Source organism: Azolla caroliniana, unplaced genomic scaffold, assembly GCF_043228905.1.
Source record: "Azolla caroliniana isolate FFs.n. ecotype wild unplaced genomic scaffold, voAzoCaro1.0.p SCAF_10, whole genome shotgun sequence".
NCBI lineage: Eukaryota > Viridiplantae > Streptophyta > Polypodiopsida > Salviniales > Salviniaceae > Azolla > Azolla caroliniana.
The window spans coordinates 4973551-4997334 of record NW_028230445.1 but is presented as its reverse complement, the minus strand read 5'-3'; the positions used below and the strand labels follow the sequence as shown (position 1 = coordinate 4997334).

Genomic DNA, 23784 nt, shown 5'->3' with positions numbered 1-23784 from the left:
TGCTAAGTTCATGTTTGGCCGTGGGCACTTGTCATGTGATCCAAATACAGGACGAGTATCTCTATTGGAGTCGTTGTAAGGCTATTAGTCCCCGTTTTGTCCTCTTTTGCTTCTCCTGAGCATCCTTGCTTCTGGTCTTGACAATCTCATGCAGGAGAGTAGAAGCTCTTTTTAATTTAGCTAAAAGTTTGTCCGATGCTGATGAGTCATTGACGGGTAATGACCATTGGTTGGATAGTTGGTCCTTCACGTCTATATGTGTGTAAATAGTGTGTGGGATGCGAGTCTGGAATGGGCCCCATTTTCGGTGCAATTGAAAATGACCAGCTGCCGGATAATGGTCAGAGAAAGTCGTGGTTGGAGTTATGCGACGCCACCCTCCCTTCGCTTCTAGAGCCTTCCCCACATAAATGCGGTCAATGCGAGATAGGGTGGGTCCACTATTCCGCCCGTCTGATCGGGAGAATAGGAGAGAATCCCTTTTCCGTTGGAAGTTGGCAGAATGCCAGATGTCTTGCAGGTTAAGGTGGACACATAGCTTCTCCCATTGTTTACGTTCCCTTCCTTGTAGAACTATGGGGTTGTTGTTGGAACTATCGTGAATGTTCGATCATATTAAAATCCCCTCCAATGCACCACTCTTCTGCACCCGCTACTTGTAGGCAGATGCGGTCCTAGAATGTTGCCCTTTCTGTTCTGCTATTTGGAGCATAAACATTCATGAAGTTCCATCGTTGCCCTTGGATGGCCAACGTGCAAAAATGTGCCCTACTAGGTATAAGTGATTCTTGGTGTATTAAGCGTTGGGCTAGATGTTCCCGAATCAAAGTGCAAATACCACCATGATTTCCATCCTCCCCAATTATTGGCTCCCAAATCGTTCGCCATGATCCTGGTAGAAGGTCTCCGACTTTCTTTAATTGCGTGCTATCGAGGTGGTGTTCCTGCAACATGATGATGTCAATACCACTCCCTAGTAAATATTCTTCAAGATCCTTTCTGAGTTTCCATATGTTTTGCCGGTCTAGTCTACTTCTGAGCCCTTGCACGTTCCATGTTATAATCTTCATACTCATGGAATGGGGTGGGAGATTGCCAGTTGTTCTTGGTGCTTTGCACAACAGGTTGTGAGTGGGGAGCACTCACCATTTAGACATCCATTCATTTCCAGGGATGGAATAGTGGTCCCTTGTCACAAGATATCAAACGTATGAGGAAGACACAAAACACACGCACAAATGCTCGTACGCCTTTATGAGAAGGAGAGGTGCATGGGCAAAAACCTGAACGCTCCCTCGTCACAAAACGGCCGAACATACAAGGAAGTCACAAACACGTGCACAAATTTTCGTACGTCTTTATGAGGAGGAGAGGTGCATGGGCATGCTCGAAACGCTCCCTTGTCACAAGATGGCCGAACGTACAAGGAAGACACAAACACACACACAAAATGCTCGTACGACTTTATGAGGAGGAGAGGTGCATGGGCAAGCCCGAACGCTCCCTTTTCACAAGATGACCGAACGTACAAGGAAGACACAAACACATGCACAAATGCTCGTACGTCTTTATGAGGAGGAGAGGTGCATGGGCACGCCCGAAACGCTCCCTCGTCACAAGACGACTAAATGTACAAGAAAGTCACAAACACACGCAGAAATGCTCGTACGCCTTTAGGAGGAGGAGAGGTGCATGGGCACGCCCCAAACGCTCCCTCGTCACAAGATGGCCGAACGTACAGGGAAGACACAAACATACGCACAAAATGCTCGTATGCCTTTATGAGGAGGAGAGGTGCATGGGCACGCCCGAAACGCTCCCTCGTCACAAGACAACCGAACATACAAGGAAGACACTAACACACGAACAAATGCTCGTACGCCTTTATGAAGAGGAGAGGTGCATGGGCACGCCCGAAACGCTCCCTCGTCACAAGACGGCCGAATGTAAAAGGAAGACATAAACAAAGAAAGAAAGAAAGAAACACTAATGATATTGGCCAAAGAAATAAATACGTGTTCGATTCCAACGCAAGAGGACCCTTTATAAAATAGGGTTTGATTACAATGGCAATTTCTAGTTAACCACAAGCTCAATCAAAACATAAATACTAAATTCCCTTATAGACAAGAGCAAATCCAAACACGACGAAGATGAACACACGAGCACCACCAAAATGCCAACCCCAACGAACCACAACCACTTGAACGGCGAGTACATGGGCTCGCAACGACGAACGAGGCGAAGCAACATAAAACCAACGAAGCTTGGGCTCACGAGCACTTCGAGTGCCGACACGAAGAAGACGAGCACGTGGCGATGAGGGGATGAAGGGGTATGAGATGAAGAGAAGTGGTGAAGAAGAAGATGAAGATCTCTGGAGGAAAAATGGTGATAGTCTCCTCCTCCCAAAACATCCTCCCAAATGAGCCCCCCTCAACCTCTGTTTATAGGAAAAAGAAGAAGGGGGGTTGCGAATTTTGTCTTCAATGCAAAAGGAAGAAAATTTCATAATCATGCTACATTGTAAGACGGTATTTAAACCGTGCACCTCTAGCTAGAAGTCAATGTGACTATCCACTAGCCCATTAACTCTCTCTTATTTTGATATATAATTCTATCTCTACAAATTCAGAGCCTATCTCCCCTCTACCTTTTATCTCTCCTCTCTCTAACTTTTTACGTGAGCTTCTATACATCCTTTCCACCCTTTCTTTTCCCTTTTCTTTTGCATATGTACAATTAATCGCCTTTGTGTGCATATGCATTGCACATGCACATTTTGACCCCCCCCTTTCGCCGGTTTTTCCCACTCTCGGGCACGCCACATCACGACACTGTCTCCAACATTCTTTACTTTTTCCTGGACCTTCCGACATGTATCCCCATGACAGCCCCTTACTTGATCCAATTAGTAGATCAAATTCATCCCTAATACATGGGTTCCAAAAGATCCGTTGACTGAGCCAGGCAGGTTCGGAATTGGGTTGATCGCACTTGAGTCCTCGTCTAATGTCACACCACGCCTTCCACATGGATGCACTAAATCTATCCTCCAGTTGGCAGGAGAAACTAGGTTTGAGATCCATGTTTAGAATCCATCTAGTTTAGGGGGCCCAATTAGTACCTTTTCGTGGCCAAAAGTAAGTGACGGGTAAGCGCAATAACATTTTCCAGTAGTCATTCCCCGGATGGAGTCCTCGCACCACAAATTTGGCTAGTAGGGCTTTTGATTGTGAGAGGGGATCAATAAGACCCAATCCTCCTCTTGACTTAGGTGATGTGAGTATAGGCCATGCCACCTTGGCCCGAGTTGCATGATCTTCCTTACTAGACCAAATGTAGTTGTGTACCAGTCGTTGAATCTGGTGTATACTTTCCTTAGAGATTGTCCATCATGATAGGTTGTACCATCTTGTCGCGAGTAATACCTGGTTTGCCACTATGATGCGCCCCGCTAGAGAGAGTTTTCTCAAACTCCAATGTATTAACTTTTGTCGTATGGAGTGAATGATTGGTGTAATCATAGTCTCCGGAGGTATGCTGAAACCAATTTGGAAACCCAAATATTTGGTGCTCTCACCTTGATTGATCCACTTGAAAGCGGGATCTGGATGCCACGCAGGATGTGCATCATGAGAGACCCATATTGCACAAGATTTGTGCCAATTGATCATGGCATTGGATCGCTTGCAAAATACGTCTAGACCACTTTCTAACTTTTGGAAATTTTCCAAGTCGCCTTGCAAGTAGACCGCGGTGTCATCTACAAATTCTATATCTAGGAGGCTTTGGTGAGAATGCAGCACATGAATATCACGTAGGCTTAGATGTCGCGAGTTGAGAAAGTTAGAGAGTGCTTCGGCGTATAATAGAAATAAGGATGGAGCCAATGGGCAGCCCTATCGTAGAGACTGCGATATTCAGAAGAAAGGGCCCCTTTCACCTGTTAGTGAAACACAACCGGTGGCGTTCCTATAAAGTCCTGCAATGCCTTTGATCCATGATTCGTGAAAGCCGAGTTTCCCCATCACACTTTCTAGAAATTTCCAGCATACCCTGTCATATGCTTTCTCAAAACCTAGGAGCACCACAACTACCTTGTTGTTGGTACACATAGCAAGGGTTACTACTTCCCAAAATGAGAATAGATTGTCTAGGATGCTCCAATTTCTAACAAAACCTGTTTGGGATGGATGAATGAGCTGAGGGAGAAGTGGTGCTAAGCGGCGTGCCACGATTTTTGCGAGAAACTTATAGACAGTATTGAGGAGAGTTATGGGCTACCACTTACTAATGTCATTGGCACTTCCACTACTTTTAGGAATGAGATGTATCATCCCCTGTCCAAATTCCTCTGGCATGTTTCCAGTGGTGATGATCTCCTCATATGCTTGGAGAAGATTTTCTTTAATAGTGTCCCAAAGGCACGTGAAAAAGTGAGGGGTGAGGCCGTCGATTCCGGGGCAGCTATTTGCATCCAAATACGAGAGGGCCTCCCATATCTCGATGATTGATAGGGGATGCACGAGCCATGTATTCATTTCTGTCGTGACTTTCTCAAGTATGCTCTGGAGGATAATATATTCTCTTATGTCTTTCCCTATGGCCTTATTATCTTCAGTAAGTAGTCGCTTAAAGTAACTTGTGGCAATATTCCTCATTTCGTTACCATCCTCCATGGTTGGCATCATTGTTCTAGGGTGTCTTGGTCCCTTGGATCGAAAGAATTCCTTCGTGGTTTTGTCCCCTACTCGAATACATCGAGCCATGCTTCCATGAAACTCCATGTCATAGATTGCCTTTTTTTCCATGATGAGTTCCTGTTTGGCCATGGCAACTTGTCCCGCAAGCCAACTACATGTCGGGTATCATTGTTGAAGTCGTTGTAAGGCTATTAATCCCCGTTTTGTCCTTTGTCGTTTTTCCTGAGCATCCTTACTTCTAGTCTTGACAATCTCATGTAGTAGAGTTGAAGATCTTGATAATTTAGCTAGAAGTTTGTCAGATGCTAATGAGGCATTGACGGGTAGTGACCATTGGTTAGCGAGTTGTTCCTTCACCTCTATAATTGTGTAGATAGTGTGTGGGATTCGAGGTTGGAATGAGCCCCACTTTCGGTGCAAGTGAAAGTGACTGATTACCGGGTAATGGTCGGAGAAAGTTGTGCTTGGAGTTATGCAACACCACCCTCCCTTTGCTTCTAGGGCCTCGCCTACATAAAGACGATCGATGCGAGATAGAGTGGGTCCACTATTTCTCGCATCTAATCAGGAGAATAAGAGAGAGTCCCTTTTTCGTTGGAAGTTGTCGGAATGGCATATATCTCGCAAGTTAAGGTGTACACATAACTTCTCCCATTGTTTACGTTCCCTTCCTTGTAGGACTCTGGGATTGTTGTTAGAGCTATCATGGATGGATTCGATCATATTAAAATCCCCTCCATTGCACCACTCCTCTGCACTTGCTACTTGTTGGCGAATGTGCTCCCAGAATGTTGCCCGTTTTGTGTTGTTGTTTGGAGCATAGACATTCATGAAATTCCAATATTGCCCTTGGATGGCCAACGTGCAAAAATGTGCCCTTCCAGGTATCAATGATTCCTGGTGTATTAAATCTTGGGCTAGATGTTCCCGAATCAAAGTGCAAATACCACCATGATTTCCATCCGCCCCTATTGCTGGCTCCCAAATTGTTCGCCATGATCCTGGTAAAAGATCTTCAACTTCCTTTGAACGAGTACTATCAAGGTGGTGTTCCTGCAACATGATGATGTTAGCAGCGCCCCCTAATATATATTCCTCAAGATCTCTTCTCAGTTTCCATCTATTTTGTTGGTCTAGTCAACTCTTGAGCCCTTGCACGTTCCATGTTACAATCTTCATACTCATGGAATGGGGTGGGAGATTGCCATTTGTGCCTGATGCTTTGCAGAACATGCCGTGAGTGGGGAGTACTCACCATTTAGACATCCAGTCATTTCCATTGATGGAATAGTGGTCCACATCCATGAGTGGAGTTTGTAGGCTATTCTGTGAGCTTCAATCACCCCTTCATGCTTCTCATAGAAAAAGAAAAAGCTTGGAGTTAGTTGGGCGTCTATGATAGTCCGCAGGTGGATATGGAAAATATGAGTTTCCTCTTCATCCATGGTGCACCAGAATTCAGTGTTATGCCAATGCTGCTTTAGTTCGTTCATGAGCTCTTCATCTCTTACTCTTGCTACAAAGCATGCTGCTTGGCTACATAACGTATCTTTAATCTTGGATTTCGACCAATCTTCCTGTGTCGGAAGCAAGAGTGGAAAGGAGATTGAGGTCGTCGGAACTCCATTATTGTGTACCGCTGATACATGTACCGTTATTTTTTCCACTGTCTTGAACCCTATACCTAGCCATTTCAAGGCGTTTTGCGGGTGTGGTTCAAGGTCTTGGCTAGAGGAAGCGCACTCATTTGTGTCCGGGAAAACTATGATCTGAGGCGTGACATTTAAACTTCTGCCTTGGTTTGTTGCTTCTGCATTGGGTGTCGTTCCACTCAAGCTCCTTATTAAGGTCTTTACATGACTTATTCGTCTTTGCTTCCTTGTTTTGTAAGCTTTAACGAGAATTTTCTCTTGTGTGCTTGGTGTCACCTTAGGCGGTTCCTTGGGGCTTAAGAAAGAACTAGGGGAATGCTCGTCCGTGGGGGGAAGCTCTTGTAGTAGATCAAATCGATTGGGGCTCATAGGCGATGGAGGATTTTGTGCCGATGATGTTTTTCGAAGGACATGGGTTTTTTCCACCACTCGCCATTCCATCATAGCCTTGTCGGGTCGTGGTGGGGGAGGCTTCTGATGTCTTATGGTGTCCTGACATTCTAGAGTCTGCTTTGTAGGATCTTTAATACGTCTTGTGGGGCAGTTCTTTTTTAAATGACCAAGTTTTTTACATGCAAAACATTGCCCCGGTGTGCCAATCACTTCTATGCGTTGTTCAATCTGTATTCCGTTTTTCCAGGATCTTGGAGGGAAGTTTATTGATGTCTTGCACCAAGAGGCGGATAGAGGGAGGGGCTAGGTGCTTCTTTAGCCTGTTTGCTAGCGTTAGTTCCTCATCCAACATCATACCAAAGGAGTTGCCAATAGTAGGAAGTAACATGTTGTATTCTAAGGATAGTCCAGGAAACAACATTGTTACCTTTTTCATGGAGTCATCCTGTTGTGCGTCTTTCTCTGGGTTAAAATCATGTGTCCATTTATGCATGAACAACCATGTGTTTCGGACCTGGCAGGGAGATAGTGCTATGAGGTTCGTTTCAGAATCCTTGTCTTCTAGTATGATTTGATAGAACCCTTTACCAAGCGGTTGGTCTTCTTTTATACCACGTAGTTGTGAATGAAATTTAACTTTCAACATATCTCGCAACAACCCTCTGTTTGGTCGTGATCCCATCATGCGGCATATGACCGTTGTTCGCTCAAGACGCTCTATCTCTTGCTCAAGTAGAAGCATCTCTTCGTTATTGAAAATAATCTCAGCAGGACCCCTGTTATTAGAGATGCTTTTATCTTGCATTTTTCCGTTATCGATCGAGGGGCCTATTTGTGCTATGTGTTCGACAGTGACGATGTTTGAAGGTGCCATGAGTGACGGAGTCGGACTGCTCGAGTTGTGCCCACTCCTCGAACTGGGGGAGGGGGGGGGGGTTGGGGGAGGGGAAACCCTAAATGATCTACTGCTCGAACTGGAGGAGGGTGATGCAGCAACGGCGGGGAGGAGAGGCTTCTGTGTTGAAATGAGCAGTGGGAGGCTTCTGGACCCCCATGTTTGCAGACCTCCTCCTTGCGTTGTCGCGGTTCAAAACGGCTCCTGCTCCTGCTCCGTTTCCGTTGCCTCCTGGCGCGGGTCAAACCTCCTACGCCGCTGTTCTGCTGTGCCGGACCTCTTGGTGAGACGCTCACACCGCAGACCTCTGTTGGGGACTGGCGCGCTGCTCTGCTGCTCCTCTGCTACTCGCGCCACTCAGCTGCTGTTGAAACAAATTGTGCAAGTTTTGATAAATAGTTTATGTTAATTCAAGGGGTGTCTATCTTGCTATAATAATTTGTTTGGATTCATGTTAGCAAATAATATAGATATATTTTTTATGCCCATAAGAAACAATTATAATTGATCAGACAAAGCCTTGCCCATGGTGAATTTCGTTACTTTGGAGAAGTCTATGTGATTTACTCCATCCATTTGTATGGACATCTTGGTGTGTGACATGAAGTGGAAATGGAAGTATATTTGGGGGATGTGAGCAAAATCTTCTATAATTCCTAACATATGTGGAAGTTGTGTGGCTCACAATTGATATATAATTTCACAATTGACATGGAAATGCTTTATGATAGCTAGTAATACAATATAGTTGGAATTAGAAAAGGAACAACGAGAGATTGTGAAGCACATTATTCATTATGGAGATTGGAGGAGAATTTTGGTCGCCAAAATTGTAAGCACCTACTACAAGCCCAATATTGTTTGTATGTGAATGATATTGTTGAAGAATAACAAAATGGGTGGTACTTTACCAGTGGACATATGAAATCCACCATGAGTGTCATATGTCTAGGGCCCATTTCATAGAGTGTAATCGATCTCCAATGGACGTGAAAAAGACCTCTCTCTCTCTCTGTCTCTCTCTCTCTCACACACATTCACAAATATTCTAGATAATTGACAATATGAGAAAAATCATCACAAGATTGAACCAATATAATTACATGAGTGTGTCGTAATGACAATAAATAAGTAAAATTGTAGACATTGATGTGTTACGGTTAAAAGCTTTAATATCAATTGTTTACATTTCGACGTGCCATTGTGTGACTATTGAAGTAGTTTGCTAACAATCCAATTGCCAACATGGGAAGACCTCACTCATTTATTGAGTTTTTTCTTGAAATATTGTACATGATTGAATGGTTGTGATGAATCTCCAATTGACACTGTCGTGTGCCAAAGGGTGAATATGTACTAGCAAGGGCAACCATTATTCATGCATACAATTAACAAAACATTTTCATGAATATTTACATCATGTTGTTCTTTTGGAGCTAAACCTTAAACTATGTTCCCTGCCTAGGTAAAGTTGGATGATTTTTGAAGTCACCAGAAAAGGGGCTATTGTAGAGTTAGAGAGAGAGAAAGAAAGAAAAGAAACATATATTAACATATTCTTCTAAGATCAAAATTGGCCCATGAGAGAGAGAGAGAGAGAGAGAGAGAGGAAAGAGAAAAGTTTTATTTGGTTGTAGTAAAAAGGGTTAGAAATTTGGAGATGTGGGTGTAGACTTCCCTTATATATAATATGTACCGATTTCATTAAAATTGATAACTATTCTTTTAGGAACAAGCTTGTGTTTTATGTTTTCTTATGGACAAATTTTATCACCATTTATGCCACACATGATTACATAACAAATGATAACTATTGTTAATAACATTATCACAATGTAATTACCATAATTAGCACGAGCTATAATGTTGAATGTAATAACTCTACATTAGCTACAAATCTAGATGAACATAGTGTTATATGTTATATATATATATGCTATCTTTTTGTTATGAAGTATCCTCAATTGTAACTTTTATAATTCATCACAACCATTGGGGCCTCGTAAGATAATTGGTTTTTGAACCTTGGTAACATTGAGGTCTCCTCTTACTTCATAGCATAAATACACATGTTAGTTCCAACAGTAATCGCTTGTTTTCTTTGTATCCTTATTAGCATGACCAATCATAATTGTTAAAATTTGATCCTTCCATGATATATCAAATAGTAGTAGTCTCTCCTTTTTTACACATCTAAAGCTCAATTCTGTACATGCATGCATTTTAATATGCACATGATCAAACTTACATAGAGTTGCCAAAAATCGCATTATAATAATGTAATTAAAAGTCACATTTTTCACTCGTGATGTGTGTTAATTAAAGAATTTGAGCACCTCAATAGATTTAGCGGTGCATGATAATGCACATAATATTTCGAGCAACCATATACATCTTGAAATTATGAACTCAAACATGGTACACTTTTCTAATTTATTATTATATATATAGACTCTACACCAAGATGATACTTTAAATAGTGAAATGCACCATATATAATCATACTATAATTCTCTCTTTTGTAGAAGGTGGCAAAGTTAAAAATGTCACTCATTTCATTTTCTATGAACTCGAACTTAAACAATGAAAAAGTTACTTGAAAAAAGCACGAAATTTAACTAACGCTCATGTATATTTTCAACAAGTAGCTAAGAACCGATTGTACTTCATGCTCTTATGTCTTCACTCTTACTTGAAAATTGGAAAGGAGTATGCCGCTTGTCTTTTTTGCATCGTTTTTGTTCTTTTGAATATTTTGTGATGTGTTGGGAAAAGTCATTTCTTCAATGAATGTTGACATGATCTATCCAAAATTTCAAGGATTCAATTTGAGTTTATCTTGATGCCAATGGGATTCCATAATGTCAAGTGTACTACAACCTACAATAGATCGAGTTTGAAAAGGACAATGGAATGAAGTCAACGTTAGTTATCTTGTCGAGAAGAGTTAACATTTTGATCCTATATATTCTAGTGTTGATGTCTTCATGGTTCTTATCCCATATGGTAGATACTTAACATTTTGATCGATATTTTTTAGATACTTAACATTTTGATCATACAAAGGCATTTCATGGGAAAACATCCCAAGAAGCTTAATTTGGGCAAGAAACCTTTAGTGTTGCATTTTAGACACTTTTGGGTGTACGTGCTACGCACATGATATAGACATCAATAGGAAGAAGTTGGATGCTAAATACAATAAGTGTATCTTTGTTAGGTACAATGAAGAGTCAAAGGCCTATTGATTATATAGGGGGCAAGAAAGATATTGACGAGTCGCAATGTGGTGTTTGATGAGGAACAACCACAACTAGCCGAGAACAAGGATTCTCAATTTATCTCATGAACTGAAGAAGTATTCCACCCAATGTTGACCCATTGTCTAGGAAATGAAGTTGAATCATCCCATGGCAATGACTCGTTGGTTTAGCCTGTGCTAGTGCCACATGCAAAGAAAATACCTAAATGGGCTCAATAGCTCTTTGATGGTCATATTCCTAAAGTTAAGTTTCTTGAAACTCCAACTGATGAATTACAAAGATCAAGACGAATAGAGGAGCAAAGGAGAATCTCTGACCACATCGTCAACATGGCTTTGATGGTAGACATCATAGGCTCAAGGAGTGACCCGATCTCGGTGGAGGAAGCCATGTTCAATCCAAAGTGGAAATAGGCAATGCTAACAAAATATGACAAAATCATGATTATAGACCCGTGGGAGTTGGTAGAGATACCAACAAAGAAAATGGTAATATGCACCAAGTGAGTGTGGGAAAGTAAAGTATAAAGTCAATGGGTCTTTGGAGAAATTCAAGGCCAGGCTAGTAGCGCAAGGATACTCCCAAATCGAAGGGTTCGATGTACAAGAAACCTTTGCCCCAACATCTCACATGACAACTATTCAAACGATCATAACTTTGGTTGTTTCAAGAGGATGGTCAGTTTACCAAATGGATGTCAAACAAACATTTCTGAATGGGCATCTCTAGGAGGAGGTATGTGTGACACAACCACTAGGTTTGAGATGCGGAATTCAGAAGACAAAGTCTACAAGTTGAAGAAGGTATTTTATGGTCTAAAACAAGCACTGAGAGATTGGAACAAGAGGACAAACAATTTTTTACATTCATACGACTTTAAGCAATGTGCTTCTAATGTAAGTATGTATGTCAAAATGAATGATCTAGAAAACAAGTCATGTCATGATAGGGCATGGTATGGCTCTGGCTCCAAAAGGGTTCGAACCCATGACCTTGTGTTACATATGTTGAACCCTTACCATTAAACCATTGCATCATAATACAAAAACTATTATTTTCATTTATTATTTCACCATAGGAAATTCATGTATATTCCAGAATACTCTGGAACATTCTAGAAACTTCAGTATCCTGAGAGTACTATAAATAGAGACACATATCATTATTTAGAACTAATTCGGTTCAAAGCCAGCCTTAAGCTTCCTAGTTGTTCTTGTATCTTTCTTCATATAATATAATATACTTCTTGTTGTCATTATTTTCTCTCTCTCTCCCCCCCTCTCTCTCTTTCCATCTCGTGATTCTCATAAACTCTTTCCCTTCTTAGTTCTTCTCCTTTATCTTTAGTACTAATTCTTCTTGCCTCTAACGCTATCCCTGATAGTTTGAACCAAATTCCTCATCTTCTTATCCTTCCTTCCTCCAATACTAAATGGCAATTGTTAGTGCTCAAGAATACCGATCCGTTTTCTCGGAGCTCCAGTGCTTAAAAGAAAAGTTTGTAGCTCTAGAACAAGAAAATCATCGTTTATTGGGGGATCTTCAACAAATAGCTCTAGAAAACAACAACAACATGGGGAGTTGACGTTACGCATGCAACAACTTGAAGCAACTATTGTGTCATTGCAACAATAGGGACCAAGCACTCAAGGAACTCCCAGGGAACCCAAGATCGGTCTTCCTATGAAGTTCAATGGCACGCAATCACAGTTTAGAGGATTTCTTAATTAGGTACGTTTGGTGATTCAAATGCATCCTTCTCGATATCCCACTGATGCATCACGAGTGGGATTAGTAGACACGCCACTTAGTGGCACAACTTTGGCATGGTTCGCCCCTTTGTTAGAAAAAGACTCTCCTTTATTAAATAATTTTGAGGAGTTTATTAGCGAGTTTAAAGCATGTTTTGGAGATACTAATAGCGTTAGGATGACAATCAACAAAATTTGAAGACTGCGTCAAGGTGATCGACCGACCTCAGCTTATGCTGTGGATTTCCGTCTTCTCGCCACTGATATTCCCTGGGATGACCAAGCATTGATGGAGCAATTTCGTTATGGCTTAGTAATAATTAGCGTTACGACGACAATCAACAAAATTCGAAGACTGCATCAAGGTGATCGGCTGACCTCAGCTTATGCTGCGGATTTCCGTCTTCTTGCCACCGATATTCCCTGGGAGGACCAAGCATTGATGGAGCAATTTTGTTATGGCTTAGTAATGACGTCAAGGATCTACTCTTGACTTTCCCCAAAGAACCAAAGTCGCTCACAGAAGCAATCAATCGAGCAGTACGATGCAATAACTAGCTTTTCAAACCACGTTCGGAACGTTAGTTCCAAATGTCAAGGACAAGATCAGAGCCCGCCTATGCCGCAGTTGTAGAAAAACCTTTTCCCAGGGAGTCATATAAGGCGTCTCCGAAGAATACTCCAACACCAATGGAAATCGACACCACACACCGTCGTGGACCAATCAGAAGAGGAAAAGCAATGACGCCGAACAAACTGACTATATCTTTATTGCGGTGGACCGAGGCATATTGCAATGCACTGTCCTCATAGGACAAGACAACAAGTAAATCAAATAGCCGCTAGTACTAATAGTACTAAACACGAGTCTATTCCATTAGGAGTGTCCGATATTCCTAATAGCCCAAGCCTATCAAACAAATTTGAAGTCCTTAGTCACCTAGAAGAAGAGTTAAATGACTAAGTCCATCCAAAATAGGAGCCGTTTGGTTGGACAACCCTAGATCTGTGCAGCCCATTAATGGTTCCATTCCCTCTAAGCAAGTTAGCAATGTCTTCCTAGCTCAAGTAACAATTAGTACTAAAAGTAACCCTCCAGTACATGTCTTAGCACTCCTAGAATCCGAAGCCAATTCTTGTTTCATGGATAAGAATTTTGCCCAAGCTCATCAGATATCTGCAAGAAAACTCCCTTGCCCAGCTTCTATAGTTGTCATTGATGGTTGCCCCATTGCTTCTGGAAATATCATAGAAGAGTGAGAGCCGATTAGTGTTGTCCTAAATAATTTGGTGTGTGTGGTATCATTTAATATAATTAGCAGTCCAAAGCATCCAATTGTTTTGGGATTACCATGGTTCAATCTGAACATAGATTGGAGAACAAGAGAAATCAAGTATCGACAATCTCGAGAATCTACTCACAAGATTTCAACCATTTCGCTACATCAATTGCTTGAGGAAGGAAGCAAGTTGTCATTGATGGTCACCCCATTGCTTCTGGAAATATCATAGAAGAGTCAGGGCCGATTAGTGTTGTCCTAAATAATTTGGTGTGTGTGGTATCATTTAGTATAATTAGCAGTCCAAAGCATCTAATTGTTTTGGGGTTACCATTGTTCAATCTGAACATAGATTGGAGAACAAGAGAAATTAGGTAGCGACAATCTCGAGAATCTACTCACAAGATTTCAACCATTTCGCTACATCAACTGCGTGAGGAAGGACGCAAGGAATCAATGTTTGTATTTGCAGTATCAGTGAAACCTTCCAACACCGCTAAGGAGGAGTCAACAATTCAACTTCCAAAGAAGTATCATCATTACGCCGATGTTTTTGATAAGGTAAAAGCTAGTACTCTTCCTCACCATCGACTGTACGATTTTCCCATTGATTTACAACTAGGAAAAGAGCCACCATGGGAACCGATCTACAACTTGTCACCAACCGAGCTTGAAGTTCTTCGAGCCTACATAGAGGAAAATTTGGCAAGTTGGTTCATTCGACATTCGAAATCTCCAGCCGGCGCACCTATTTTCTTCGTCAAGAAAAAAGATGGTTCACTTTGGCTAGTCATGGATTACCGTGGCTTGAATAAGGTCACCATCAGGAATAGGTATGCACTTCCCTTGATCTCGGTCTTTTAGAAAGGATTAATGGCGCAAAGTTTTTCACAAAAATTGACTTACGAGGAGCATATAACCTCATATGGATCCAACCAGGAGACAAATGGAAGAGAACTTTCCGCAACCAATATGGGCACTTCGAGTATACGGTTATGCCATTCGGCCTCACCAATGCGTCAATAGTCTTCCAGCACATGGCAAGTGATATATTCGGAGATCTTTTGGACATCTACTTGGATGATCTACTAATTTATTCAAAGACACAAGAGGAGCATGATTCTCATGTACTATTAGTACTAAGACGACTACGAGAACATGGTCTTTATGCAAAGCTGGAATAATGTAGTTTTGACTGTAACTAGGTGGAATTTCTAGGCTATGTCATCTCCTTGGAAGGCATATTTATGGATCCAGCTAAAGTCCAAACTGTGTTAGAGTGGCAAACTCCACATTCGTTGCGAGATGTGAAATGCTTTTTAGGATTTGCAAGTTTCTACCACAAGTTTATACTGGACTACTCAAAGCTTATTTTACCGCTCACACAACTTACAAAGAAGGGACAATCATTTGTTTGGTCTAACAAAGTGGACACGGCTTTTGAAGGTCTCAAGAAAGCATTTACATCAGCTCTTGTTCTAGCTTATATTGATATGCAAAAACCATTTATCATTGAGGCAGGCGCGCCTGATTTCTTTTTTTTAGTAACACTTTTATTACTAGTGGGAAACCTCAAAGTGAGGTGAAAACCCACAAAGAATAAAGAAAAATATACAAGTGTTGATTAGAAGTATGTGCCTAAAGAGTATCTCTAGATCAAGTAGATTATATAAAAATAAATGCTCATATCAAAATGGTTGAGCATTATATCTTGTTGAGTGAGATTGCAGGTTTGATCCTCACCAACTATATATTTTATGTCACTGTGTTGTGACATTATCCTATCCTTTACAACTGCCTTTTCGAAAGCGTGATATAGGGGTGAGCGGGAATTGCAGCATCGACGGGCATGAGCGATCATGTGTAGTCATCACCAAAGACTAAAACACCAACGGACGTGAGCGACCATGTGCAGTCCTCACTGGAGACAAGAACACCAACAGACGTGAGCGGCCATGTGTAGTCCTCACCGGAGACAAGAACACCAACGAACGTGAGCGACCATGTGAAGTCCTCACCGGCAACTGGAACAACAACGAGCATGTGTGTCCATATGCGGTCCTCACGGGAGACACGAACACCCGTGTGCGTGAGCGACCATATGTGGTCCTTACCGGGAACTGGAACACTAACGACCATGAGCGACCATGTGTGGTCCTCACCCGAGACCGAAACACCAACGAACGTAGGAGTGTAGGTGAAGCAGTTGACTCGACTTCTTCTATCATGAGAGGGTAAATAGTCGAGGTTGACAAATCCACAAGTTTCGATGTAATCTGCAGCATCGCCTCTTGTTGATGTTGGTCTTACACGCCCTCATAATTCGCCACCTTTGCATCTAAATCTGGTAGAGCTTCCACGTCCCTCTTCCCCCCACACTTCTCAATCCGACATAGCTTCCACGTCTCTCCCCCCACCCCCCCCCCCTCTTTTGTATGCGTTCTCTTCCCCCGTTTATAGGATGATAGAATTCTCCCAACGATCAACAGCCACATTGTCTCTTGTTGATGTTGGTCTTAGACGCCCGCTTGATTCACTACCCTCACTTGTCAATCTGGTAGAGGTTACACATCTCTCTCTTTCTCTCCTTCCCTTTTGTATGCGTTCTCTTCACCCTTTTATAGGATGAAAGAGCTCTCCCTTGAATAAGTTAGTGAGTGCTTTGTTTTACTTTCGCGTGCACCCTACTTTCTTTCCCACTTAAATGCTCTACTTTTTCCCTTTTTGATGCATGATACTTTTTTATTTGTTGTATTAAACTCTAACTCGTAATATGACTTTTTTATCGCACCTTCAATCTATCATTAAACCTTTCTAATATCCCTATTCCAACTTACTTCTACTTGTGTTCCCCACATCACGACGGTGCATGGGTGAACTACCATTGTGAGCTACTCTCATATGTAAGAAAAAGTTTGTTTTTAGATATACATACATCTCTATGATTGTAACTCTATATGCCTGTCTAATCGATTCTCAATATTTCTAAAAGGATTAACGTCTAACATTAACGAGTCACTTCTTGCTCATGAGAGGCATTATGTACATTGTATAAATGGGTTTCTTGTTCTATTTCCCCATAATTACATGTCCCTCACCAAATGTGCGATAATTATCTTTAAAGGTTAACATTGCTTGCAACTTACCGAATCATTTAAACAATTATGCTAATAATAACTTTACATATCCAAACATGACGATATTGAAATTTGAGCCAATTGAGTATGTTGTTCACAACTAAAAGATTCATTAGAAGACAATTTGACTTAGATGTGAAAACCACTATAACATCAATTACAAAGACATTTCACATGAGAAAATGAGTAACTAGAATATAAAAATAATAAATGGATTGCAATTGAAGTTTATATAATTCGCAATTCAAACAAAGCCATTCTAAATGGTGAAATTTGGTTTGTGGAAGAGGAACTATTGTAAAAATAGAAAACAAGTGGAGGTTGAAAAGCTTCAATAAATATGAAGCAAAACATGAGATCTTGAAGCATGATGAACAAATTTGGCAAAAATGGCACAACAAACATTTTGTCGACGACTTTGTTACAAAGTAGGGTTTTATCACCATTGATAAGTAGCTTAGGTTTCAACTATGTTTTATTCTTGTCGCTTCTCTTTGTTTCTCTGCATTATCAAACCATAGCTTTGAGTAAAAACACTTAATTTAGGAAAAATAATATAAGGAATTGAAATCTTTATCTTATTTATACCATAATCTAACCACTTCCAAACAAGGCAAAAGAAAACTATAATCTACTAGGCTTCAATGTTATTTTTTCCACATTTTTCTAGGACTCATGGATTGAAAAATGGTAGCACTATTGTAGGGAACTGCCAACACTAGAAATTTACTTTCTTTAAAGATGATATGGAACTGAATATTCATGCACTAGAATTGACACTAAATTTCGGATAATTGTGCTCTTGTTGAAAACAGTGTCATTTAAGAACACCAAATTGGATGACTTAAGAGTCTAGAGAATAATATACCTTCAAAAAGTGTTGGCATCTTGACGAAACATCATAAAATGATTTCCTTCAACAATGATATGCATTGAAGTTCATGTGTGAATGTGAGAAATCATATTCTTTTCTACTACTATAGTTCCAATCACTATTTTCTATCATATTCTTTTCTACCAACATGGTTTCAATCACTTTGAAAAATGATGTGGAATGTGCATTCCGAGACGAGTCAAACATATGCATTCAAAAAGTTGTATTTGAAGTAATGATTGCTCCAAGTTTTGTCTCACACCAAGACCCTTGGGCAACAAAGCCTCCATCTCACATATTCAAAGGACTCATTAATCATTTATGAAATATGATCCATTTATTGTCAAGCAAGGACATGACCACTTGGCAAACATATCCAAACCTTCCTTTCTAGCGTAGAACGCGTTTGTATATTCCATTAAGCAATGGGTCAAGAATAAATATGCACAATACAATGAGATGAAAGTCAATACAAGGGTTTGTTAATATTAAGAATGTGTGTTGTTTATACACATGCCATGTAAAAATGGGTTGGGAGCACGCGGAAAAGAGAAAGGGCATGCTTATTCATGAAAAGTTTAAACATATGGAATCTTTAGTAGTGTTGCACATGATACACAATAGAATAAAATAACTACATTAGAGCGATCTCCACAAACCACTTTCCCTTGTAGGATATCAACCTACAATGTGTTGTAGGAGGCAAAGTGGTAAAACTCACTTATATCTTGACTCAGTAGTCCCTGTTCCCACTTCATCAAGGTTTCGATTTGGGGAATATAAATCAAATCTAGTCTAAGAAAGCTTATATCCCATTTTACCAAATTGTTGGGCGTGGCTAGCTTTTGTAGGTGGTGGCTTGGTGCTGCACAAAATGACTACCTTCCAAAAGGCTTTACTCATCTTTGTCTCCATCAACCGCACATACCCGTAGGAGTTTCCTATAATGTCTCGAAGCCATATAGGTGAGGCATTATATATACATTTGATGGGTGGTTTGAGTTACATGAGTCATGCCTACGTAATTAAAGGGGTTTTAAAAGAGTTAGTCGAGAGTATGTTCCTACGTAGTCAAATAAGCTCATAAACATTTACATTAATCATAATAGATTTAGAGTAGTGGGTGGGGTATAAATTGTTGTGGCCTAGGTACAAACCACCTCATCTACAAAAAACCTCAAAATGGTTAGTGTCAATTAAGTGGAGGATGTAAAGATTAGAGTTAAGAGAGTCGCAAGAAAGAAATATTGAAGGGTTGTGGTATTACAAACTGAACTAACAATGAGCAAAATAATAAGAGATTAAGGATAATAGTAGAGAGGTGCTTATGTAACGCCAACCAAATCCTCCCCCCTCCCTCCCCTCAAGCAAAAGGACATGAGATAAAACATAAAATACTATTGGTGTGCCACACCAACTAGATATTATTACATGATGCAATACCTTGGTTGTTCAAAAACCAGATTAGAAGAAGAGAGCTCAGCCTCATTGGTGTCTTAAGACATCACAATGAAAGGGGCTAGCAAGTCGTCTTCCGATAGGTCAACACCAGAGGCACCCAGGCCACCCCGAGATCCCACATGTCATAGGTCCACATGGGTGTGTGTCCCAGTTCTCAAGGTAGCTGGTTTCCAAGCCGTCCAACCAACCCTTAAATCCATTAAAAGTAGCTATCAAAACGGTTCGTGCTAAGCTAGCAAGGACAGGTGGAAGCACAGGGACGCGTACGCACACAAGTGCAGGCACGATCACGTTGGTCTGGGATGACACTCGTATGTTGTTGGTTAGCTATCGAAACGGTCCGTGTTAAAGCTAGCAAGGATAGGCACAAGCACAGGGGCGCGCACATGCGCACACAAGTGCAGGCATGATCACGTTGGTTTGGGACGACACTCGTATTTTGTTGTTGGTGTTTGGAAGCAAGAGAGTTTTGTGTGAGTTAAATTTTGGGAAAAGTACCAGGATACCCCTGGAAGTTCCAAATTTACCAAACTACCCCTATGTCCAAAAAATTACACTTTATAAAGTAATTATACACTCAAATCTTTGGTAAATAGGGCGACTTCGGGTCCATTTCTTCCATCTTTGGTAAATAGGGCTTGTAGATTTGAGTGTATAATTACTTTATAAAGTGTAATTTTTTGGCGATAGGGGTAGTTTGGTAAATTTGGAACTTCCAAGGGTATCTTGGTACTTTCCCCTTAAAATTTTTGAAGTACATATGGGAAGAATGGAAACAGAGTTCAATCTCATCAAAACACTCCAAGTGTAAGTGTGTGTGTCTGTAAGAGAGAGAGAGAGAGAGAGAGAGAGAGAGAGAGAGATGGAACAGAGGACTGCCTTCAGACTCCTCCTCCTCTTGCACCTTCAGCCTCTGCTGCTTCTCTGTCTCAATTATGTGGACATAACACCATGTCTAGGTGAAGCAATATCAAAAGCAGATGTCTGCTCCACCAATTCCTCCTCTTCCCTCACCCCATGCCAGGCTATGGTCACTTACTTCCCCACCAACAACATCCAGCTCTCAGAGATGGCCTTCTACTTCTCCATCCTCAACTACACTTCCCTGCTGGGCCCCAACCAATTCAACCTCTCCATCCCGGATCTGCCAGATGTGGTGCTCCCTGCAGCTTACCCTTTCAAGATCCCCATCCAGTCTTGTGCCTGCTCCCCTCACCTCCCCGACTCCGCCTCCCGGGTCGCCACTTCCATCAATTACACTGTAGTCAGTGGAGACACCCTCTCCAACATAGCCAACACCTATTCCCAGCTTGTCTCCTACCAAGCCATCGGCAACGCGAGCGGGATCTTGGACTACAACAAGATCTTCCCCAACCAGTCCCTTTCCATCCCCATCCCTTGCGCCTGCCTCGTCGATGACAATGACACTGCCCCCATTGGCAGCAACCCCGCCAAAATCTTGTCATACCAGGTACAAGCGGGAGATAACTTGTCCACCATAGCCACCGCCTATAATTCGTCCGTCGATGATCTCCGATCCTTGAATGGCAATGCCAGTGACAGTGACCTCCTTGCCTACAACGTTCTGTTCGTCCCGCTCCCAGGTACGTGCTCCCAATGCATTTGCGAAACCGACATTTAGAAGATTTGTTGGGGGGCCACATACATGTGGTCATAAAGCCATGGAGGCCCATTAGGCTAGAGATAGGTCCATGTAGCTATATTAAGTGGATGGGTAATTTTAGTAGTGGTCATATAGTCATGGAGGTCCATTAGGCTAGAGATAGGCCCATGTAGGTATATTAACTGGATGGGCAATTTTAGTGGTGGTCATACAGTCATGGAGGTCCATTAGGCTAGAGATAGGCCCATGTAGCTATACTAACTAGATGGGCAGTTTTAGTAGTGGTCATATAGTCATATGGAGGTCCATTAGGCTAGAGATAGGCCCATGTAGGTATATTAACTGGATGGGCATTTTTAGTAGTGGTCATATAGTCATGGAGGTTCATTAGGCTAGAGGTAGGTCCATGTAGCTATATTAAGAAGATGGGCAATTTTAGTAGTTATCATATGGTCATATGGAGGTCCATTAGGCCAGGGATAGGCCCATGTACCTATACTAACTGGATGGGCAATTTTAGTGGTGGTCATACAGTCATGGAGGTCCATTAGGCTAGAGATAGGCCATGTAGCTATACTAACTAGATGGATAGTTTTAGTAGGCCCACCATCATTCCGACATAACTTATATCATTCGGGATATAGATCCCAATGTATATGTATGTTTGTTGCAATAGAGACCCGTTGTATGTATGCCCATTCGCATGTTGTTATGTTTATTTAGAATTTCGGGATCGTGTCATTGGACACTATTTATAGTTTCTAATGTGTCAACCTTGACCCGTTTTTTATTTCAAATTATGATTACAGTTTGCAAAGCCAATTTCTCATCGACTGCCGAGGACAATGACCTCCAAGTGCTCGAAGGAGCATATGAGTTAACTGCAAATGATTGTGTCAAATGCAATTGTCAGAATGGCATGTAAGTGTATGGACTCCTATATTTTGATAATACCCACATGGAAGTACACACACACACACACACATATTCATTATCTCATGTAACTGTACCCTAATATAACATTCCAAAACACATGTGATCCAACTTTCCCTAAGCATGTGCCTACCCATGCATTTGATAGAATACGCTTGCTTGAACACCTTTTTTCTTTCAATCCAAAAGGGCCTTATATCATTGCTTCAATGGACTAATAATGTTGGGACACAACATAATTTCGTCGACGACTGTGTTTCCTAATCAATCTGTGTTGTTGTATGTGCTCAACAATAATTGTGGTGGTCACTTGATCTCATTGCCTAATGTCAATGTTATGCACATTGAAGGTTACGTTGTGTTCCTGCGAACTTTTCTTCGAGTACTTGTGGCAATCAAACGTGCTTCAATTCAACACTAACGTTGGGAGACTTTAACACTTCTTCGGATGCCAATGGATGCTTGGTTACGTCTTGCATCTATATGGGATATAATTCATCTGGCATTCTTTCGAGGTATCTCTAAGTTTAATCAAGCGTATATGTTGGATAGAGTATGCTTACATGATCTCATGTCAAAATTTCAATGTGTTATTGTAGGTTGGAGTCTAGAGTGGAAGAGCAATGCCCTTGTAAGTTTTGAATTCCTATACCACCATCAAGTTGTACACCATATCTTCTCATTGTGGTTCCTTGCGAGTGAAATTCTTTAAAATAAGTCTCTTTGTTGCAAAAAATATCAAGAAAATGACCTAATTCATTATGTAGACTATGGCTAGATTTGCACTTTGATCACATTATTAAGTTACATCTTGGTAGTTGTTCTGTCGGGATGTTTTAAGTGGCTTACAATTTCTTGTGAACTATGCATACACATGAACTTTAGGGTTTTATGGTAAATATCCGACAAGTTAGGGTTTATTTGGTGTTTTGTATTTAAGCATAGAATATTGGAGTCTTTTTTAATTATCTTTCGATCTGATTGCATTACAACAATGTTTTTTTGTTTTTGGTAGCACCAACAACACCAGAAACCGTGTACAACCCTCCCAGTGGTTTGACCCTACCAACGTCACCCCCACCCCCAACAACATCTTCTGAGCCAACCCCATCTCCTCCAACGACACCGGCAAACCCCAATAGCCCACCAAGTTTGGCCCCACCTATAGTCTTGTCTATATTCTCTTTGTACAACTTTCTTGTCCTAGGACTCAGCTTTTGGGTTCCTCATCTATTGTAAACATAACCATGGTTATGTTTCGTCATAATAATATGTATCCTTGTCTTCTTGATGGATAAATGTCCTTACATGGGCTTCTTACTAGTCTTATTAAAGCACATCCTCAACTTGCTTCCCTTTTTTTAAAACAAAGAATGGGTCAAATTATAAAGTTGCATTCTTCAAATTATTTATTTGCAAACGTGTGATGAAACATTTCTTTATTTGCGTTGAAACTCACAAAGAAAAGATTGTGATATGTAGCAATAGATTTTGATAATATGAAATCATTTAAGGGCTACTTGTAGGGACATCCCCTTGTGACCAAGATACATAGTTGGCGTAACAAAAACTAGCACAATAAAAATGTAACGTGTGCATGCTCAAATATTAATCATCAATTAAGGACCCATTTACAAGGCTAAACACATACCATTCTCAAGGGTTGGGGTCATTTTGCAAGGGATTACTTCTTACAATACTATACTTAAGTGTTGGGGTCATTTCATAAATCATTGTTTCTCATTTGATAATATACTCAAATGTTGGGATCATCCAAATAGGCTTGAAAATGTAGAATGTCAAATAAGTTTTTGG

The 23784-nt window shown here is 41.0% G+C and overlaps 1 protein-coding gene across 1 annotated transcript; it reads left to right on the top strand.

Annotated features, from left to right (window-relative positions):
- The first annotated feature begins 20274 nt into the window (after positions 1-20274).
- On the top strand, positions 20275-23315 carry LOC147858802 (lysM domain-containing GPI-anchored protein LYP4-like). Its single transcript, XM_087326122.1, has 5 exons — positions 20275-21016; positions 21846-21957; positions 22320-22484; positions 22569-22600; positions 22985-23315. Exons 1-5 carry the CDS (start codon positions 20275-20277, stop codon positions 23206-23208), a joined length of 1275 nt encoding a protein of 424 aa, XP_087182248.1. The 3' UTR covers positions 23209-23315.
- The last annotated feature ends 469 nt before the right edge of the window (positions 23316-23784 follow it).

Bases quoted from the DNA above. Each gene is read 5' to 3' on its own strand.
- LOC147858802 (XM_087326122.1), top strand. From the start codon at position 20,275: ATGGAACAGAGGACTGCCTTCAGACTCCTCCTCCTCTTGCACCTTCAG. The intron at 21,958-22,319 runs GTAAGTGTATGG...TGCACATTGAAG, and splicing joins TGCAATTGTCAGAATGGCAT to GTTACGTTGTGTTCCTGCGA. The intron at 22,485-22,568 runs GTATCTCTAAGT...GTGTTATTGTAG, and splicing joins TCATCTGGCATTCTTTCGAG to GTTGGAGTCTAGAGTGGAAG.